This window comes from Miniopterus natalensis, chromosome 3 (genome assembly GCF_054644295.1).
Source record: "Miniopterus natalensis isolate mMinNat1 chromosome 3, mMinNat1.hap1, whole genome shotgun sequence".
Lineage (NCBI taxonomy): Eukaryota > Metazoa > Chordata > Mammalia > Chiroptera > Miniopteridae > Miniopterus > Miniopterus natalensis.
The window spans coordinates 99,304,408-99,325,330 of NC_142083.1; the positions used below are offsets into that span (position 1 = coordinate 99,304,408).

General features: G+C 44.8%; 1 protein-coding gene across 1 annotated transcript in view; it reads right to left on the reverse strand.

Annotated features, from left to right (window-relative positions):
* DNAH3 (dynein axonemal heavy chain 3) overlaps window positions 1–20,923 on the reverse strand; it is a 147,512-nt gene that overhangs the window by 91,154 nt on the left and 35,435 nt on the right. Inside the window, exons 19-24 of the mRNA XM_087815176.1 lie at window positions 12,486–12,697; window positions 8,523–8,614; window positions 5,521–5,635; window positions 3,468–3,584; window positions 2,497–2,676; window positions 995–1,131 (exon numbers count right to left, since the gene is read on the reverse strand). Coding sequence (XP_087671302.1) covers window positions 995–1,131; window positions 2,497–2,676; window positions 3,468–3,584; window positions 5,521–5,635; window positions 8,523–8,614; window positions 12,486–12,697 — 853 coding nt within the window. The remainder of the gene's footprint in view (window positions 1–994; window positions 1,132–2,496; window positions 2,677–3,467; window positions 3,585–5,520; window positions 5,636–8,522; window positions 8,615–12,485; window positions 12,698–20,923) is intronic.

Here is a 20,923-nt window from a genome sequence, read left to right on the forward strand (position 1 = left end):
TAGCCACCTGTGGCTATTTATATTTAAAAAATAAATACTAAATAAATTAAAAATTGCCTTCTCAGTTACATTAGCCACATTTAAAGTGCTGGATAGCTACATGCAGCTCATGGCTACTACACTGGACAGCACAAATATAGATGGAACATTTCTATCATTGAGGAAAGTTCTACTGGACAATACTGCATTAAATCGCTACTAAGGACATTTTGAAATTCCAAGCGACCTACTTTTTTGGGCGGAAAGCAGAGAACTAACTTTGTTTTCATAAAGGGGAACAATAAAGCATACTTTCCTTAAAGGCAAGTTAGGATCTAGCCTGCATCCTAATTAGAATCCAGTGACATGGAGTGACCTTCCGTGGTCAACTAGAATGGATAGGTTATCAGCGTAAAGGCCCTCCTTTCTGGAACTAGCCCTCTAAAACTACCTTGACCTTTATGCAGAAGAACATTGGTTCTTGTGGAAAACAGAGTCAAATATTTATAAACATACCTACCAGGAACTACAAAGTTTGATGGCAAAAAAAATCAGCTGACATTTCACAGTCTAGATGCTAAATGCTTCATATGCATTATCTCATTTGATATGCACAACAAACATACTAGTAGGGGCCATTATTGTATCTCCACTTTATAGTGGAGAACCCGAGGCTTGGATGGATTAATAAGTGGAAGAGCTGGGACTCAAACCTACGTCTGTTTAACTCCAAAGTCCAGGTCCTTAATCGTGACTACCATACCCTTCTAATTGGGTATTTGACCATGTTGGTTGGCCAAAGTGTGGATTTGGTCCACACTGGTGTCCATTCACCCTCACTCTAAATAACAGTCATGAAGACATGCCTTACCCCCAGAGCTGTCTCTTGGGGAATGGGAAGCCAGGAAAGAATGTGGAAGAGATTGATAGAAGCCGACTCTCAGTATGAAAACTTTAATTCTACCTATATATGGATCAAGAAGGCAACTCCAAACTGAAGGACAATAATGAATACCTGGGGAAAAATAGCCTCTTCTTCTCTAAGTAATCATTCAGGCCCCTCTGGATGTCCTCCAACAGAGCGTTAGCTTCTTGAAGCTTCTCAGACATCCGTGGCTGGTCTGCTGCCATCAGAACCCTGGCATCTTTCACCTAGGTTCCATCAAAAAAGGTGAGAATCATCATGGGGTTCCCAGATTCTGAGAGTGGGCGTTATATGAGTGTATGACCAGCACATCAACTAATGATGCCCTGTCCGGCTAAGTGTCTCCTGACCCCACAAGGGTGAATGCTCATGATCCTGCTCCTCTGGCCATGGTTGACTGGGCCAGGGTTGGGCACCTGAAACCAATCACGCCAACTATATTTTAACTCTTGGGATTTGGGAATTCAGATATGACACTCTATACCAATCTGGGCTGGCCCCTTGAAGGAGGGGGCTTTGCTGCTGTGTGAAGATTATCTTCCACGATGTGACTGAGAGGCAGAGCAAGCCAGTCTGCAAGAGAGGTGGAAGCAGGCGTAGAAAGAGTGCTCCGTGACTTCCTGGGGGGTTGCTGGGTTCTAGAGCCATCCTTTGTACACTTTCTGCCCTTGACTTCCATGAGACACCCATTTGGTCTTTTCGTTTGAGCTACCTCAAGTGGGTTTCTGTTACTTGCAACCAAAAATCTTAGCCCATAAGAAGTTGGAGGATGCAGAATATCATGCAAACAGGCTCTGATGGCCGAGTGACATAAATCACCACCGATTGCATTCCTACAAACAACCAGGGCAGATTGGTTCCCTTGAGACAAATTCTTTATAAATGCACCCCAATTTGAGCACACTTGACTCCAAAAAGGAAAAAATATCATTTATTAATAGGTACACTGGATGCCTGGATGCCCAGTGAACTCATACCTTGAGGCCTGATTCCAATGTTACCCCCTTCAGAGGCCTTCTTTGACACCCCCAGGCTAATAAATCATTTTTCTGTGTTCTAGAACCCTTTTGCATATACTTCTATTATAGCTCCTATGTATCTAAGTCTGTCTCCTCACAAAACAGTGAATTCTGTGAAGTCAGATATATTCTTGTCATCTTCAAGTGTTTTTTGACTCCTAGTACAACGTCTGGGTCATCGTAGGTACTGAATAAACATTTTTTTTAAATCTACATAACTGAAGATGGATAATCATCTGAATTCTGAAAGGATTCTCAATCTATAAAACTTTTATTGCTTTACCCTGTAATAAATAGCCTTCTACCTCACTAGAATGACAGCTAAATTATACAAACTGTTAGTACTTACCTCTAGGGAGGTGGGATTTCACAGGCCTCCACTTTCCATATTACATATATCCATGTTTGAATTTTTAATAACAGCTTTTGAAATTGGAAGAAATATACAATAATATCAAATTTGCAACAGTCTAGTTTACTTACAAGTTTCAAGGGCTATGACGCACAGCAAAGAACATCTGTATGGCAGCCCACGCTCCTGCTGGTGAGATGTGCTGGGAGGGGAAAGCTTACCGCTTGGGACATGAGGGATTTCCAGTAACTATCAACGATGGCAAATTTCTTGCCCTCTTCTGGCATCTGGGCTATGATGTCCTCTGAACTGAAGATCGGTTCCAGGTACAGCCAGGTGGCTTGGCATTTCAACCAGGAGTCCAAAATGTCCTGCACGCGGACTAGCTTTTCTTCCCACTTCTGCAAATTTAGCATTTTGTATCTGAATCATTAACTTACCGCTCTGCATCCCACACCTATCTATTCACTCAGTCCCTTGTTTAACAGATACTTAGAGTGCCCCTTATGTTCTGGTCACTGTTCTGAGCAGCGTATGGAACAAGCAAGTCCTTGCCCACATGGAGGTTGCGTTCTGGTGCAATAATAGTAACAACAGCAATAATTATTATATGTTATAATAATTATTATATATCATTCTTATTACTAGAACAAGTGATGGGCTGAGCGCTTCACGTATGTGAAACCAATTTAATCCAATAGGCTTATCATGGAAATACTATTACACATCACACTTGACAAATGCAGAAACTGAGACCCAGCAGTTTAAGTAACTTGCCCAAGGTTAACTCACAAGCAGTGGAGCCAGAATTTGAATCCAGGCAGTCTGGCTTCAGAATCTTTGCCCTTAGCCTATGCCACTTCTATGAACAATGACACAATGAGGCCAAGCCCCTCCCCTTGAGTAGTTTGCATTCTAGATTACTCTAGCCTGGTGATATTCACATACTTTCCAAATGTCCTTCTATTTGGTACATTCAAACCGTCTCATATTTTCTTTAGTCATACTTGCAAAGGCTCAGCATGCAATATGCTTACTTGGATGGTTATTTTGCTTTTAGTCTTGTGTTACTTTTTTTGCAATCAGGAGAAAATGAGTGTGTTTGTTAAATGAACTTAAAAACCTTCTCCCTCCTCCGAGAAACCAAGAGCTAACCGGATGTCACAAAACACTTAGCCCCGTTTCCTCTTACCCGGCATTCTGCTTCGATCGGTTTGATGAATGGGGAGCCGCACATGGTCTGGGTCTTTATCACGTGATCATCGAGGAGCAGCTGAATGTCATCAACTGCACACAGGATGTTTGTATCCTGCAAATAAACACACCTCACCCCATCAGAATCACCATTCCCACTTTTCATGCTGATACCCAAAGACAGTAGGGCTCAGATCTCCACCTCAGTGGGACAGGAATCTGTGTCTTACAGGGTATGGAATTCCTATTTCCTACCTTAAAAATGTTCTTAAAGACACATATTTTCCGCCTTCTTTGCAGAAATGGCCTAGGCCCAGGCCTGCAGCTGGTATCTGCCATGGGGACGGAGAGTTCTGCCCTTGCCCGTGTACCTACTTCCTGACGCTGGCTCTCCTGGTCTCTCTCAGGCAGGAGCCGCTGCCCATCTGACTGGCTGGGCTGAGGCTGGCCATCCTCAGACTGTGTGCTGAGGTGCCCAGGGCTCCGCAGCAAACTCACAGTAAATTACTGTGGTTGTTTAAAAATGAAATACAAAGTGTTTCTTTCAATTTCTATGTATTTTTTCAAACAGTTGTTAAGCTGATAGGACACAAACACTTACTGGTTGAACCTAATTGCTTCAAAAACAGAGCTGTGAGCTATTTCTTTTGGTCTACGGAGTTGGGAACAATGAAAAAGTACTCGACACAAAAGGCGACGACAACCAAGAAAGTGTGGGAACCTCTGCCGATACACTTACTGAGCCACAGGTTACTAGTGGGGTCAGGTTACTGTGACTTAAAGGTCAGGCTTGTGCCTGACACTTTTCCTCCTAGGCCACCCTGGCAAGGAGGCTGACAAGGGTCGTCCTCTGTGGCAGGCCTGGTCTTTCCCACTCTGTTCTCACTTCCCCCAAACCTACATCTGGGTGGTTAAATGGGGGCGAGGATATGTTTTCTCATCTATCTACCTTTTACTAGTAGCTCGGCACTGGAAGGTGTGTCTAACCCTTAATAAAGTGGTGCTTTGATTCCTTTTTGCTGTTGGTCCTAGTCTACAGTTGCGTCAAACACTGAAGACTGGCCGAGAGTAACTAAGCTCTCATCCCCAGGTCCACTTCTCAGCCCACAGCCTCCAGGAGCATCTCCTCCAGTCAGACAGTGCGGCACCAATCTGCTGGGACCCATGTGCCTGGTTGTGCTGCAAGAGACCCCAAATTCTCCCCCTGCCATTGGTTCATCTATAGTTCTTATCGAAGTGAAACCAAGGCATTGTGACTATTGAAACTGAAGGGGGAGAGAAGTCACAAAAAAGATCACATACAGCCTCGGGGAAGAGGGGGATATGGGTGCCTTTAGGGTTTTCGTTCTCAATCCACATTGCACATTAGAAAGACCAGGGGTGCCTTAAAAATACAGATGCCCAGGCATTTTGGGGGTGAAGGAGTGAGGAAGAACTGGGATTGTTTTTGAGAAGCACTAAGTATTGTTTTCCCCAGGTATGCTTCTTGAGATATCTGGGGGGCCTTCCCTGGGAGATGCTAATTCAGGAGGTTTGCTCATCCCCTTTGCACTGAGAAAGCTTGTTGCTCTGAATCAAAAGGCATTTCTCATTTGAAAATGCATTCCTCCTTACATAATAAAATTTAAAAAAACAACAACGAGAAAATGCATCCCTCCAGTGGTGCCGGGAGGAAGGATAACTGGCACAGGCAGGCAGCCGGCAGGAAATGGTTGAATGCACAGCACAGTAATTACAGTCAATAACACTGTAGTAAAGCCTTCAAAGCTGCTAAGAGACTAGATCTTAATTGGTCCCACCACAAAAAAGAAATTATAATTGTGTGATGTAATAGACAGTTAGGTGATACTAGGGTGGTAATAGTGCAACAGATAAACACATCAAATCCACACAGTGTACAATAGATATGTGTCAGTCAAGTCTCAAATAATTTTTTAAAAGATGTTAGGGATCCTTCTGTGAGTTCTGCGGCAATTCTGAATGGACTCCTCTGTTCTCTACTACATCACAGCCTGGCTGCTCTGGGGCCGCCCACTTGGGCTGAGACTCACAGTGTCCCTGTACTTGGCGAAGCTGAATGTCATGTTAACCCAGTCTAACTTCATCTTCTCCAGGTTTCTCTCCAGAGAGTATTCTTTACTGGCAGCTGCTCCAATGGGCTCCAGTCTGAAAAGAGAACGTAGAGACAGTCATGCCCACAGGGGGGGCAGTGAAAACACGGCAAAGGAGGAATTTCAGCTCAGCCTTAGGAGAAGCCGTAGAAAGCCCTTAGTTTTACTGAAATCCTACTCTAAGATTTGCCGGCTATTGGAGATGTTTTACAGGGTTTCTTCCCTCGGCACTAGTGGCATTTAGGGCTGTGCTATGGGCTGAATTGTGTCCCCCTAAAAAATCATGTGTTGAAGTCCCAGCCCTTAGGACCTCAGAATGTGAGGCACTCTATTTGGATATAGAGTCTTTACCAAGGTAGTTAAGTTAAAATGAGGTTACTAGAGTGGGTCCTAACCCAATATGACTGGTGTCCTTATAAGAAGAGGAGATTAAGACACACACACCCAGGGAAGACCATGTGGATTGAAGACACAGGGAGAAGGCAGGCATCTGTAGGCCAAGAAGAGAGGCCTCAGAAGAAGCTAATCTTGCCAACACTTTGATCTTGGACTTCAAGCCCCCAGGACTGTGAAAAAATAAATTTCTGCCCTGGCCGGGTTTGCTCAGTGGTTAGAGCATCAGCCCACGGACTGAAGGTCTTGGGTTCGATTCCCGGTCAAGGGCGCATACCTGAGTTGCAGGTTCTCCCCACTCCAGTTGGGGCTCATTCCGGAAGCAACCAATCGATTGATATGTCTCTCTCCCCTGCCCTTCCTCACAAGACGTCCCGGGAGCTTCACACCTCAGGAAGAAGAGTAGCTGAGGGCAGGCGAATTCAGCTCACACGCCTGCCTCTCACCACCCTCGCAGTGGCTCTAGTCACCCAGCTGCTACTACTACTCTCCCCCTTCTACAGGCCAGGAGACGGGCACACAGAGGTGAATCGCGTGCCCAGCTGTCAACACATCTGGATGTGTCACAGCCGCGAGTGCTGGCATGAGAGTGGCAGGGTCGCCATGTGTTTGCTCTACCTCTGACTCCTTCAACCGGCTTATTTTTCAAGCGGTGAAGGGTAAAGCTTAACTAGCCAGACTGACCTGCAGTCTTGGTTCTTTCAGTTACTAGTTGTGCCCTGTGGCCAGTTACTTACTCTCTCTAGTTGATTTATTTCTTCATCTATAAAATGCAAATAATATTAGCTAGGATATGAGGTTGTGGTGATGGGTGAGTTGTTTAATATTTCTAAGTGCTTGGTGCAGCATCCATGTTCAACAGCTGATACTTCTTGGAAAAATTTTACTGAGGGAAAGTAAGACCCTTTATACAATGAGCTGGACCTGGTAGAAACACGTGTGTCTCCAGGCCTTCTCCTTAAAGGACAGTAACCGTGGTCCTGGAGGCTCTGCAACAAACCGGGCAAATCCAGTGACTGAGAGTCACCTCACAGGTGATGGGACCATACATTCCTAGCTGGGCAGATCACGGTGGGTAGTCATGCCCCAGGCCTGTAACTTCTTTAGTGAAAGTCTATCTTTGCCTTAAGAAAGCCCTGCCCATTGTTTCTGTGCACCTAGGTTAATATACCTTTGAAATGTTTCTTTTCAGACCCCTTAAGTGAAACCACCCTCAAAACAGCATAATCTGAACTGTCCCGTAATCTGACCCCCGCCTTGCTGTCTCCCACCTCCCTCCTTAATTCCTTAGTTCCCTCCTTAACTCCAGATGCACAAAAGCAGCTGCAAACTGTCATTCTGGGAAGGATTTTCTCAATCTCTTGAGAACTTGCTCAAATAAACTCTAATAAACTCTTATAATAAACTCTTACACTGACATTGATGGGGCATTGGAGCATTCAAGTGGCAGAGAGATTTGGGGGCCTGGAAGCGCTCCAGACTGGTCTGCTGTGCGTCAGGGAGAGGCTCCCAAACCCCAGCATGCGTCAGAATTGCCTGGAGTAGCCATGCCCATTTCAAAAACAATGTGAGCCACATATGTCACTTTAAACTTTCTAGTAGCCACATTCGTAAAAAGTATAAAGAAACAAATTAATTTTAAAAATGAATTTTCTTTAACTCAATATATCTAAATATTATCTTTTTAGCACATAATCTATATTAAAAATTATTAGATATTTTGCCCTTTCTTTCTTAAGCAGTCTGCTCCCCAGTCAGTATTTTACATTCCCAGCACATCTAATTCAGAATCGCAACATTTCAAGGGCTCAATAGCTACATGTGGCTAGTGGCTCCCCCAATGGACAGCGCTGACCTCAACTGGTGAAAAGAAAAGACTTTGGAGCCCGCCCCCCGGATTTCTGATTCAGCAGATTGGGGTGGGCCTGAGAATGTGCATTCCTAACAAGTTCCCAGGTCCTGTCAACGCACCTGGTCTAGGGTTACATTCTGAGAACCATGCATGCAAGCTAGACCGAAACACAGCCAACAGTCTTCTCCCTCCCAGGCAATGCAGCACCTCCCCACCCATCGCCCTGAAGGAAGTGTGGAAGCACAGCCGGGGTCCTGAGAGTCTCTGGTCCTAAAAATAGCAATTCACATAGTACAAGTTCTCACTCCCAAAATCCAGGGGCATTTGGAGACATCTCCCATGTGACCACATTTCATGGACTTTTAGAGGGCAGACAGCCACTTCTGTTTGTCGTTGCTTTTTGTTTAAAGAAGAGGAAACTGAGGCCCAGAAAGGTTAATGGTTGTACCCAAAGTTACTGAGAGAGAGCTGGGCTCGGAGCTCTGCTTCAAAGAACTTTTAAAAATAAATTTCTCTCTGAACTAAAATTTCTGATTCCATTTTCTAATCAATGAAATGAAAGCTTCTCCTGTGGCTAGCTCCTGAGAGCTCCGCTGCAGGGAGTCAGGAGCAGCCAGCCTGCCCTGAGGCCAGTCCTCAGGTGGCAATTACGGGTACTCTGACCAAAGCACTTCCTGAAGGAAGGGAGGCGCCTTACTTGTCAATGAATTTGCCGAATCCAATTTCCAGCATATTTGCCAGACAAGTCGTTTCCGTGAGCTTTATTTCACTGCCGACAAGCTCGCTGATCTGCAAAAAACAGATGGAAGCCAAGTGTTTATGGCTGAAGGTAGCACTTTCCGTGATGACCTGCGAGCTCAGCGTCTGCACCGCCCCTAACAGCAGCCACCAGTCTCATGCAACTGCTAAGCCCTGGAAATATGTCTGGTGGGGCTGAGAGGCTGAGTTTCCAATTTAACTGGACTTATGTTTAAGTAGTTGCATGTAGCTGGTGGCTACAGAATCGGACGGTGCAGGTCTAAGGATTCGGGGGCAGCCCGGGGCCCACACTGCATTCTGTCTGCTCTACTGGAGCTGCTCTCTCGCCAGCACTTGCCACAGTGCAGACCTGTCAGTGTCTTGGGGGTTGGGACTGTGTCTTGTTTTTGTAATTCCAGGCCTAGTCCAAAGCCTGGTCCATGACAGAAACTGCAGTGTTTGCTGAATAAAAGGAGGAAGTCCTGAGCACGTGCAACAGGCAGCCCCAGTACTGTGACCTGAGGGTGCTGGCAAGGGAGGGTCCATCCCAGTGTGCTAACTTGGGGGCAGCGTTAGCGAGCGCTGTGTGTTGTAAGCTTATCCAAGCTTATCTTCTAAGCGAGTATATCCCCAAGGAAGGTGTTCGGTAGTCTTGGGGCTGCGTTTGAGCACTTTTCTCAGGGAGTGTGAGATCCGGGCAGCCCGAGGGACAGGGATGGGAGGGGAACGAGGCTCCCTAAAAGCCCACCTACTGCCCAATTTTGTCTCTGTCCAGCCCCAGTAGGACTAAAGAATGTCAGAGCAGGAAGGGACATGAGAGTGTGTCACGTTCTGTCTTATTTAACCTTGTGTCCCTGGGGCCTGGCATTTAGCAGGTGTCAATAAATATTTATGGGTGAAAGCATGAGTGAACCTGCTAATTCAAATAGCTTCCCACCTGGGCTCTGCGGACGCCTGGAGGGCCATTAAGGTAATAGAAATAAGAAAGGTAATTAACATTTATTGAGAGTGTACTCTGCCTAGGCTCTGTTTTAAGACCTTTTTGTACTCGTCTCATCCTCCCAACACAATGAGGAAGGTACTAATGTATTATTATTCCCATTTTACATATAAGGAAACTAAGACAAAGAAATTAAGCGTCTTGTCCAAGACCATCCAGCTAGTAAATGGTAGGATTGGGACTTGGATCCAATTCTGACTCCAAAGCCCTTATGCATCTCCCTCAGGCCTTCTGTGCACCACAGTGCTGGTTACACACTGCAGAGCTTTGGAAAGAACAACCCACCTTGTAGTGCACAGAAGCGGCATTCCTTAGAGCCCTGGAGTGCACCATCTGCGCCTCTGTGCCTGCCCTCCCTGAGCTCTCATTTATTCTAAATATGACTTAGAACAAGACACTATTTCTAGGACCAAATGGCATAGCTGTGCTCAGCATTTGGCGTAGTACTTGGCCATAAGAAAGACTCAGAGATTGGTAGTTTTATTACTTAAATTGCTTTGTTAATTATGGAGATTAACAGAGCATCTGGTTTTCTAGTCTAAGAGCCTAAATTCCACTGTCCAGTGTGGCGCCAGCGGCCCCTGGGGGCTGGTCCAAGCTGAGAGGTACCGTAAGGGTAAAAGTGTGCCACGTTTCAAAGACTCAGTGTGGAAATGTCATGTGAAACAGCACATTAACACATTTGTATTGATTACCTGTTGAAATGATACTATTTTGGATATGTTTGGCTAAATAAAATTTACTCATAAAATTTATTTCACCTGTTTCTACTTTTTAAAATGGTGGCTACTAGACACTCTAAAATTACACATATGTTCATCTTATGTTTCTACAGGGCAGCACTGTCCCAGAGGGCCAGCTCTGTTGCTCATCAGTGCGGTTTCTTCCTAAGGTCAAATGTGACCTGCTCCATCTTGTTTTAACCTGTAGAAGCAACCTCTGTCCTGATAGGAGTAAAGTTTGCGACCGAAACCCAGGAACCAGCCTTTCCTAAGTCCTGTGGAATGGTCGGAAACCTCACATGCACCCCGCTCACACCCCCTCCCCGAGAGCTACAGGGGGTTTAGCCTTCCCCTGCCAGGACCAGAGCCCGTGCAGGTGGGTCTCCTGAGTCAGGCATGAGGATGGAGAAGGGTTCCCCGGGCCTGGGGCTGTCATGGGGTGGCTCACGGTGTGACCTACAATGCAGGCCGGAAGGGGCTTGGCGTGGCGGTGGCCCTGAGTGTATCTGGTGGCCTGTGTCCTTTCGGAGCTTGCCCACTGGGCTTCCCAGTCAGGGGCTCATTCCTCTGCAGCCACTTCCCTGGCTGCACGTCACTGTCGCCTACGGCTCACTGCCCCCCGGCTTCCACTCCCTCTCATCTGCTATTTCTTGCTCTCTTTTCAATTGTCTGGGCTGAGTCACAGACCCACATTCCAGTTCTCTCCCTCACATACTAGCAACAGGGCAACTTAATCCCTCTAAGACTCAGTTTTCTTATCTGTGAAATGGAGACAAGCATAGTCCCTAAGCCAAAGGGTTGCTGGGAGGATGAGATGAGAGAGTCCACATGACACATGCAACACAGGACCCAGTACACGGTGGGTATGCGATAAGTCTTAGCCATATTGAGCTATTTTAATTCTAAGGAACATGTTCCCCAGCCTGCCCATCTAAGTGGTCTACGCGTGAGAATTACGACTGTCTGGGAATGGTTAGCCGAGAGCAGCAGCATAGGCGGAGCACCAGGCGGAGGGGTGGCTTTCCAAGCCCCCTGGAGTGTTAACCACCATCGACGACAGCACTTTCTATCCCGTCTCACGAAGAGACAGAGCCCTGCTCAACCTCCCCACCCTCCAAATGGTCGAAATTCTAGTCAGGCTGGGTCCACAGGGAGAGGCACCCTCTGAGCACAAGGGAGGGCCTGCCGGGGCAGCTCAAGGCCAGAAATCTACGCAGACGACCCCTCCTCTGCCCTTCTTTACAGCCCTGCCTTAGTAGTCTTGAGCTTCAAGTCTCCCTGGGAAATTGAAAGCAGCTCCCCTCCACAGAAAACTCATGCACTGAGATCTCCGTTTCCCTGGGGAGATCAAAATGCTCCTAGCAACTGCGCTCGGGCACCATTCTCTGGAAAGTCACGGGTGTGCCTTCAGATTGGGTTCTTCTAAAGACAATGTCCTCAGCCTTGTGCGTGGTTCTGCGAGAGGGAATTCCAGGCCAGGTCAGAGAGGAATCTCCATCTCCACCCAGAGCAACTCCTGCTCGAGGCTGTTTCAAGGCCATTGCTGGCCCCTGAATGTGATAAGTATTACAGAAACAGTGAATTTTTCTACTCTCTGGTTAGTGTTCACACCACACTTATCACCCTCACACTTGGTTGCTTATAAAAATCCCAACTATTTTTAGGGAAGATATTTATTATTCTCATTTATAGACTCAAAGGGCTGAAAGAAGAGTGGGAAACTATTTCTGAACATAGCCTGTTGGATGATGAAACTCCACAGCAGTCAGCCTCAGCAGGAGATCACAGGCATTGTTTGGAGGCCCCAGGAAAAGAGGCAACTTTCGTGCATAGCCAGGCTCAAGGAACAAACCAAGGCCCTTCCCACTGTAATTCAATACCCTTGTCGCCCTTTACAGCCTGGAGCCGCTATTTGCTAAGAAAGCAGATAGGAGAGTCTTTGTCTCCACACGCTAGAACAGTACTCAACCACCAGCAATGGGGTCCCCAAAGAAAAGGGGGACCTGCTCATGTGGAAAGGCAAGCATCCCTTATCCTGCCCATTCCCTTATGTCAAAAGGCCACTGCCCCCACTACTACCCCCTTGGCTTCAAGTAGGTCCTCCTTTCAGAAAGAAGCCTGACCTAGCAATGGTTCCTGCCTTCCAAGGGGCCACCAGGACCAAGTATGGGTTGGGGGGCAGGGGGGGAGTGACAGGGACCTGTTGCCAGTGCCGGTCTTTCATTCCCGGGTTGCAGGAAATGTTGAGAATAGGGATGTGCTGCTTGAACTTATCAATCTTCATTTTCACATTCTCTGCCAAGCGCCTGGGTGCAGGCAAGTCAGTTAAGGTCTTGGTGAGTTTATATATTGTCCTCCACATGTTCCCTATTTCCTCCGCAATTTCCTCAGCATTCAGTAAAAAGAGGGGTCCTGAAATGAAAAAGATTGAGGGAAGGGTCAAATGACCAAGTAGATGCCAGTGACATGTACCTGAACTTAGAACTGGGCCTATGGTGTGGATACGGGAACAAGCACAAGCTTTGGAGTTGGGTCTGCATCTGAATCTTCTATTTAGCCAGTGAAGCCTTGAGCATGTTTACTGAACTTTTTGAAGTCTCAGCAGTATCACCTGTGACAAAGGGTAATAATGAAAACTTGGAGGGTGACTGTGAAAGTGAGGTAAGTACAGTGGTTAACCTAACGCCTCGTGTATAACGCAATGCAGATAGGGAGTCAATTGTTAGCACTGGTTATAGACACTATCACAGGAACTCTGAAAGGTGTTCCACAAATGCCGAGAAATATTGGCAACTGGAGAATGTGGGTGAGTGGAGACATGGGAGTTCTCTCTATAGTTTTAGCTACTTTTTTGTGAGCTTGAAATTATTTAAAAATAGATTATTTTAAAAGAATGAAACGTCATTTTTTAAAAAGTGCCCAAACATTAATTTCCTTCTCTGCTTTTTCTTTTCTAGGGACCCTTTAGCAAGGTCGCACAGTCAGTCAAAACCTTGCATGTTGCTGCTTCCTCCCCCTTCGATATTTCAAATCAATATGAATTCTTGCATCATGACATTGCAAATTTACTCAAAAATGTTTTTTTCAGGGCTGCTGAGGCTATGTATAACTCCATGAATATAGCTTCATTAATTACTAACATGCTACATCAACCCAACATTTTTAAGTAACCAAAATCTAAATTTTTTTAAAAGAATAAAAAAAATGTACATGACTTCCATGTAATAGATAAAAAGAATAATACACCATGTCTAAGTGGGGATTGTTGTGGGAATGCAAGGCTGGTTTCATACTTGAAAAGCAAACAATGTTATACACCATATTAACAGTCTAAACAAGGAATATCACATGATAACATCAATTGGCACAGGAAAAGCATTTGACAAAATTCAATATCATTCATGTTAAAAACCTCTACACAGTCTAGAAATAGAAGGGAACCTCCTCAGTCTGATAAAGGGCAACTGTGAAAAAGCTACGCTAACATTATACTTTTGTATGCATTAAATATACACAGCTTTTTACATGTCAATCATACTACAATAAAGCGGTTTACAAAACATACAACAAAACAACCCATTTTACTTAATGGTAGAAGATGGAATACTTTTTCCCTCAGATCAAGAAGCAGGCAAGGATTTTCACTCTCATAATTCAATAATAGAAAAATAGCTGGTAAACTTCCCAAATATTTTGAAATTAAACAACACACTTATAAATAGCACATGGGTCAAAGGAAAATCTCAAGAGAAATAAAAAAAATATTTTGAGCTAAAAAAAAAAAAGAAAATATAACATCAAAAGTTGTGGTATGCAGAAGAGAAAATTAAATCCAAAGTAAGCAGAAAAAAAGAAATAACAAAACCAAAAGCTGGTTCTTTGCAAAGATTAAGAAAATTAATAACCCTCAGCCAGGCTAACCAAGAAAAAAGACACAAATTACTGATATCAGAAATGAAAGAGGAGGGAAGCTGGCGGCCCTGTGAGAAGCAGCACCCCCGCTCCCAGCCACAGACTCGATTTCCTCCTAAAATCCTCCGTAGCCAGCTTAGAAAACCCAGAGAAACACACCTGAGTGGACGGAGCACGAGTGGGAGCACTGAGGAAACATCACGGAGTCCGGTAAGAGGAGGGGGCGCAGGAAGGGCATCCCCCCTGAAGCCTGCGCTGGGCTCTGAGCCCGAGGCCTGGAGGCTGCAGGGCCCCCTCCCCTCGGGAGTGCAGACCAGGCTCTAAAAGCGGGGACCCCACACCCGGAGCAGAGAGGGGAAGGAGCGCCCCGCGCACAGGGCAGAGGGACCCCGGGGAGCGGTGAGTCCCGGAGGGCCCAGCGCCTTTCCAGGAAACAGAGCCTCTAATGGCGGCCGGCACCTTCCTGGGAAACAGGGCCTCCGACGGTGGCCGGCACCTTCCCGGGAAACAGAGCCTCTAGTGGCAGCTGCGACCGGCGTCTAATGCTTGGGGTGCTGACCATAGGGAAGGCTGTCCCAAGGTCTGCGGCACCCAAGTGGCGAGGGACCAGAGGACTGCGCTGAGCAGCCGCACACGGGGACCCTCGGCCTCCCTGCGGGGCATCGTGTTGAGCCCCAGAAAGCACTGAATCTGCGTGGCGGGGGGGAGGGGAGGAGCCCTCCCGCCCTGAGCTCCCGGTACCGAGAGGCTGGGATCTGTGACCAGCCCTGAGGGTGTCCTCCCGCCCTGAGCTCCCGGTGCTGGGAGGCTGGGATCTGTGACCAGCCCTGAGCTCCCAGTGAGAGAGGCTGGGATCTGTGACCAGCTGAGGGGCCCATGGTGGCGTGTGGATCCGCCCCAGCTTTGCTGAGACCAGCGGTGCGGGAAGCTGCATGGAGCTGACTTTGGGTCCCCTCCCACTGGGGGCCTTGGTGTGCAGGTGACGGGACCCGGCAGGGCGGACTCTCTGCCTGTGTGTTGCTTTGTGCGTTTGCAAGTTTGATCGTGGAACTGGTTCCCACCTTCCCAGCCTGCACTTGGGGAACAGACCAGCGGAGGCTGGGATTGGGGTCTGCACAGTGGACAGTCTGACGGGCAGGCTTGGTGCGACCAGCCAACCAGAGCTGAGCAGGGAGGGGTGGAGCCCGCCGGCCTCTCCCACAGCCAGAAGCCCCGCCCCCAACAGGAAAGGGGCCAGTCCAGCTCACTGAGGCCCCAGAAGGGAGAGCACCTCATACGAGGACATCACAAGAATAAGACTCTCAGGGACTGTTGTTAGGGAGCTGGAGAAAACGCTGAAAACCCCTGCTGGGGGCTGGGCAGGCAAAGGGCTCACTGGAATGTTCTTTAATCGAACCCACTGGGCCCAGGCTGCTGAAATGGCCCAGACAGACAAGGCAATAGGCTGAAGTCAATCTGAAGCTGCAGCAGGACAGAGCCTGGGGGACTAGAATCAGAGGACAGGGTAGGAACTGAGGAGCTGGCGGTGGAGCAGAGACTAACTCCTGCAGAGTGAGCGCCTGACAGCAACATCTCTAAGGGGAGTGATACCCTGGGCTACACTAGCCACCCTGCACCCTAAAGACTCTACAGAAGACTCTGGAGCAAGACCAGGCAACTACAAGGTTGCAAAATAGCTGACAATATCCTCCCTTCTGTCTTCCTGTCCTTATGTTTGATTGTTAGTTTCTCTTTTTCTCTTTATTGTATTTTTGTTTTCTCATTTTCAACTATTATCCTATTCCTATTCTCTCCCTTAATTTTTTGCTGGCCCTTCTTTCAGAATCTTTTCTCTGTTTCTGTTATATCTCCCAGTACCTTCTCCATATTTTACATTTTAGTTTATTATTTTCTAACTTTTCACCAGTATTAACAACAATATACATCTCTCTCTCTCTAAGTGTTACTTTTCTTTCTCTCTCTCTTTTTTAAGCATTTGTGTGTGTGTTCTCCCTTCACTCTCCCAGTTCTATTTTCACGTGGGTTGTTTTCATTGTGACTGTCAAGATATTTTATAAGATACCCCTTGTTTCCTGGAAGTTTAGTTGTGTATTGTCCTGCCTTGTCAGCACCCGAACAACAGCTTACATGATGAGGTTGGGGCTGATACACAGTTAGCCAAGTTGAGAGGAGGGTACTCCCAAGGACTGATCAACAACAATCTAGACCCAACCACAACAGGAGAACATAAAGAAACCACAAAAGGAGCACCCACAAGAGGGACACCCCTAGAGCAAAGAGCTCAGAAGTATAAGGAAAACACACCTCTGGGCTCTAGTGGACCCACAAGACAAAATCCCATCCCACAAGACTGGGAGACAGCAAATATATCTAATATATAGATACAAACACTAAGACCTACCAAAATGGTGAGACAAAGAAACAACCCCCCAAAAAAGAAAAGGAAAAATCGCCAGAAAAAGACTTTGATGAGATGGAGTTAAGCAAGTTATCAGAAATGGAGTTCAGAGTATGGATGATGAAGATGTTCAAGGAACTTAAGAAGACTCTAGATGATAAGATCGAGGACCTTAGTGAAAACATGAAAAAAGAGATACATACCATAAACAAAACTCAGACAGAGATAAAGAATGCTGTATCTGATATCAAGAATGCACTGGAAGGAATTAAAAGCAGGCTCAATGAAGCAGAGGATACAATAAGTGACCTAGAAGACAAGGTAGAAGAAAATCACTCAATCAGAGCAACAAAAAGAAAAAACACTTAAAAAGCATGAGGACACTCTAAGGGAGCTTTGGGACAACATGTAGCGAAACAACAGTCGCATTATAGGAGTGCCAGAGGGGGAGGAAAGAGAGCAAGGGATAGAGAACTTGGTGGAGGAAATAATGATAGAAAATTTCCCTAGGCTGGTGAAGGAGAAAGCCACACAAGTTCAGGAAGCACAGAGGGTTCCAAACAAGAGGGACCCAAAGAGACCCACTCCAAGACACATCATAATTAAAATGGCAAATGTCAAGGACAAAGAGAAAATATTAAGGGCTGCAAGAGAGAGACAAGCAGTGACCTACAAGGGAACCCCCATAAGGCTGACAGCTGATTTCTCAACAGAGACTCTTCAGGCCAGAAGGGAGTGGCATGAAGTTCTGCAAGTAATGAAAAGCAAGAACATGCAACCAAGATTGCTTTATCCAGCAAGGCTATCATTTAAATTTGAAGGTGAAATAAAAAGCTTCCCAGACAAAAAAAGGCTAAAGGAGTTCAGTACCACCAAACCAGCATTGCAAGAAATGCTAAAAGGACTGCTTTAAGAAAAAGAAAGAATAGTGAGAGAAAGGTACATCAGCATAAAGAGGAAAAATGGCATTAAATAAGTTTCTATCAATAGTAACCTTAAATGTAAACGGAATAAACGGTTGAATCAAGAGACATAGAGTAGCTGAATGCATAAGAAAACAGGACCCAAATATATGCTGTCTACAAGAGACCCACCTGAGAGCAAAAGACTCACACAGGCTAAAAGTGAAGGGATAGAGTAAAATATTCCATGCAAATGGAAAGGAAAAGAAAGCTGGAGTAGCAATTCTTATTTCTGACAAAACAGACTTCAAAATAAAGACCATAGCAAGAGACAAAGATGGTCACTACATAATACTAAAGGGATCAATCCAACAGGAGGAAATAAGCCTTATAAACATTTATGCACCAATATAGGAGCACCTAAATATATAAAAAATTTCTTGGGGGACTTTAAAGGGGAGATTAACAGCAACACAATCATAGTGGGGGACTTCAACACCCCACTGTCAGCACAGGACAGATCATCAAGACAAAAAATCAACAGGGAAATGCAAACCTTAAATGGCTCACTAGATCTTATGGATTTAATTGACATTTACAAAACATTTCATCCCAAAGCAGCAAAATACACATTCTTCTCAAGTGCACTGGAACATTCTCAAAAGTAGACCACATGTTGGGGCACAAGGCAAGTCTCTACAAATATAAGAAGATTGAAATCATATCAAGTATCTTCTTGAATCACAATGCCATGAAACTAGAAATCAACCACTATAAAAAAACTCAAAAATATTCAAACACATGAAGGCTAAGTAGCATGTTATTAATCAATGAATGGGTTACCAATGAGATCAAGGAAGAAATCAAACGCTTCATGGAAAGTAACGAAAATGAACTGACAACAACCCAAAATCTATGGGACATGGCGGAAGCAGTCCTGAGAGGAAAATTCATAGCATTACAGGCCTATCTCAAGAAACAAGGAAAAGATCTAATGAACCATCTAATACAACAACTAAAAGAACTAGAATGAGAACAGCAAGAAAAGCCCCAAGGAAGTAGAAGGAAGGAAACAATAAAAATCAGAGCAGAAATTAATGACATAGAGACTAAAAAAATATATACAAAAAAATCAATGAAACCAAGAGCTGGTTCTTTGAAAAGGTAAATAAGATTGATGCACCTTTAGCCAGACTCACTAAGAAACAAAGAGAGAGGACCCAAATAAATAAAATCAGAAATGAAAGAGGCAATATAACAACTGACCCAACAGAAATACAAAGGATTGTAAGAAAATATTATGAGCAACTATATGCCAACAAATTGGACAACATGGGGGAAATGGGAAAATTCCTAGAAGCATACAACCTTCCAAAGCTGAATCAAGAAGAGTCAGAAAACCTGAATAGGCCGATAACAACTAATGAAATTGAAGCAGTAATCAAAAAACTCCCAGCAAACAAAAGTCCTGGACCAGATGGATTTACAGGCAAGTTTTACCAAATATTCAAAGAAGAATTAACACCTATTCTACTCAAACTATTCCAGAAAATTCAAGAGCAGGGAAAACTCCCAAACTCTTTTTATGAGGCCAGCATCATCCTAATCCCAAAAACAGATAAAGGTACTACAAAGAAAGAAAATTATAGGCCAATATCCCTGATGAACATAGATGCTAAAATCCTCACTAAAATACTAGCAAACTGGATCCAGCAATACATTAAAAAGATCATACATCATGACCAAATGGGATTTATTCTGGGGATGCAAGGCTGGTACAACATCCGCAAATCAATAAATGTGATACATCACATAAACAAAATGAAGGAGAAAAATCATACAATCATATCAATAGATGCAGAAAAAGCATTCGACAAAATCCAGCACCCATTTTTGATAAAAACTCTCAGCAAAGTGGAAATAGAGGGATCATATCTCAACATAATAAAGGCCATATATGACAGACCTACAGCCAACATCATACTCAATGGGCAAAAACTAAAACCATTTCCATTAAAAACCAGAACAAGACAGGGATGTCCACTTTCACCACTCTTACTCAACATAGTACTGGAAGTCCTCGCCATAGCCATGAGACAGGAAGAAAACATAAAAGGTATCCAAATTGGAAAGGAGGAAGTAAAACTGTCATTATTTGCAGATGACATGATATTGCACATAGAAAACCCTAAAGTCTCCATCAAAGTACTACTAGATTTGATAAACGAATTTGGCAAGGTAGCTGGATACAAAATCAACAGCCAGAAATCAATGGCATTCTTATACACCAATAACGTACTTGTAGAGAGAGAAACTAAAAAAACAATACCATTTACCATTGCAACTAAAAAAATAAGATAGGAATAAACTTAACCAAGGATGTAAAAGACCTGTACTTGAAAAACTACGTGACACTGAAAAAAGAAATAGAGGAAGACTTAAACAAGTGGAAGAATATACCATGCTCATGGATTGGAAGAATTCATATCATTAAAATGTCCATACTACCCAAAGCAATTTATAAATTCAATGCAATTCCTATTAAAATACCAACAGTATACTTCACAGACCTAGAACAAACATTTTGAAAATTTATATGGAACCAAAAAAGACACCGAATAGCTGCAGCCATCTTGAGAAAAAAGAACATAGTGGGAGAGATCACATTACTGGACTTCAAATTGTACTACAAAGCCACTGTAATCAAAACGGCCTGGTATTGGTACAACAACAGGCATATAGATCAATGGAACAGAACAGAAACCCTAGAAATAGACCCACGCCATTATGGTCAGTTAATATTTGACAAAGGAGGCAAGAACGTCCAATGGAGTAAGGACAGTCTCTTCAATAAGTGGTGCTGGGAAAACATGCAAAAGAATGAAACGAGACCACCAACTTTCACCATACACAAAAATAAACTCAAAATGGATAAAAGACTTAAATGTAAGTCACGAAACCATAAAAATCCTGGAAGAAAACATAGGCAGTAAAGTCACAGACATCCCACGTAGTGGACAGCCTCAAAAGACAAAGGAACCCCACGGTCTGGGAAAACATATTTGCCAAGGATGAATCTGATAAGGGGCTAATTTCCAAAGTGTACAAAGAACTCATAGCACTCAGCAAGAGGAAGGCAAACAACCCAAATAAGAAATGGGCAAAGGACTTAAATAGACACTTCTCCAAAGAGGACATACGGACACAGCCCAGAGACACATGAGAAAATGCTCAACGTCGATAATCATCAGAGAGATGCAAATTAAAACCACAATGAGGTATCACTACACACCTGTCAGAATGGCTGCCATCAACAAGTCAACAAACAACATGTGCTGGCGAGGGTGTGGAGAAAGGGGAACCCTAGTACTCCTGGTGGGAATGCAGAGTGGGGCAGCCACTATGGAAAACAGTATGGAGGTTCCT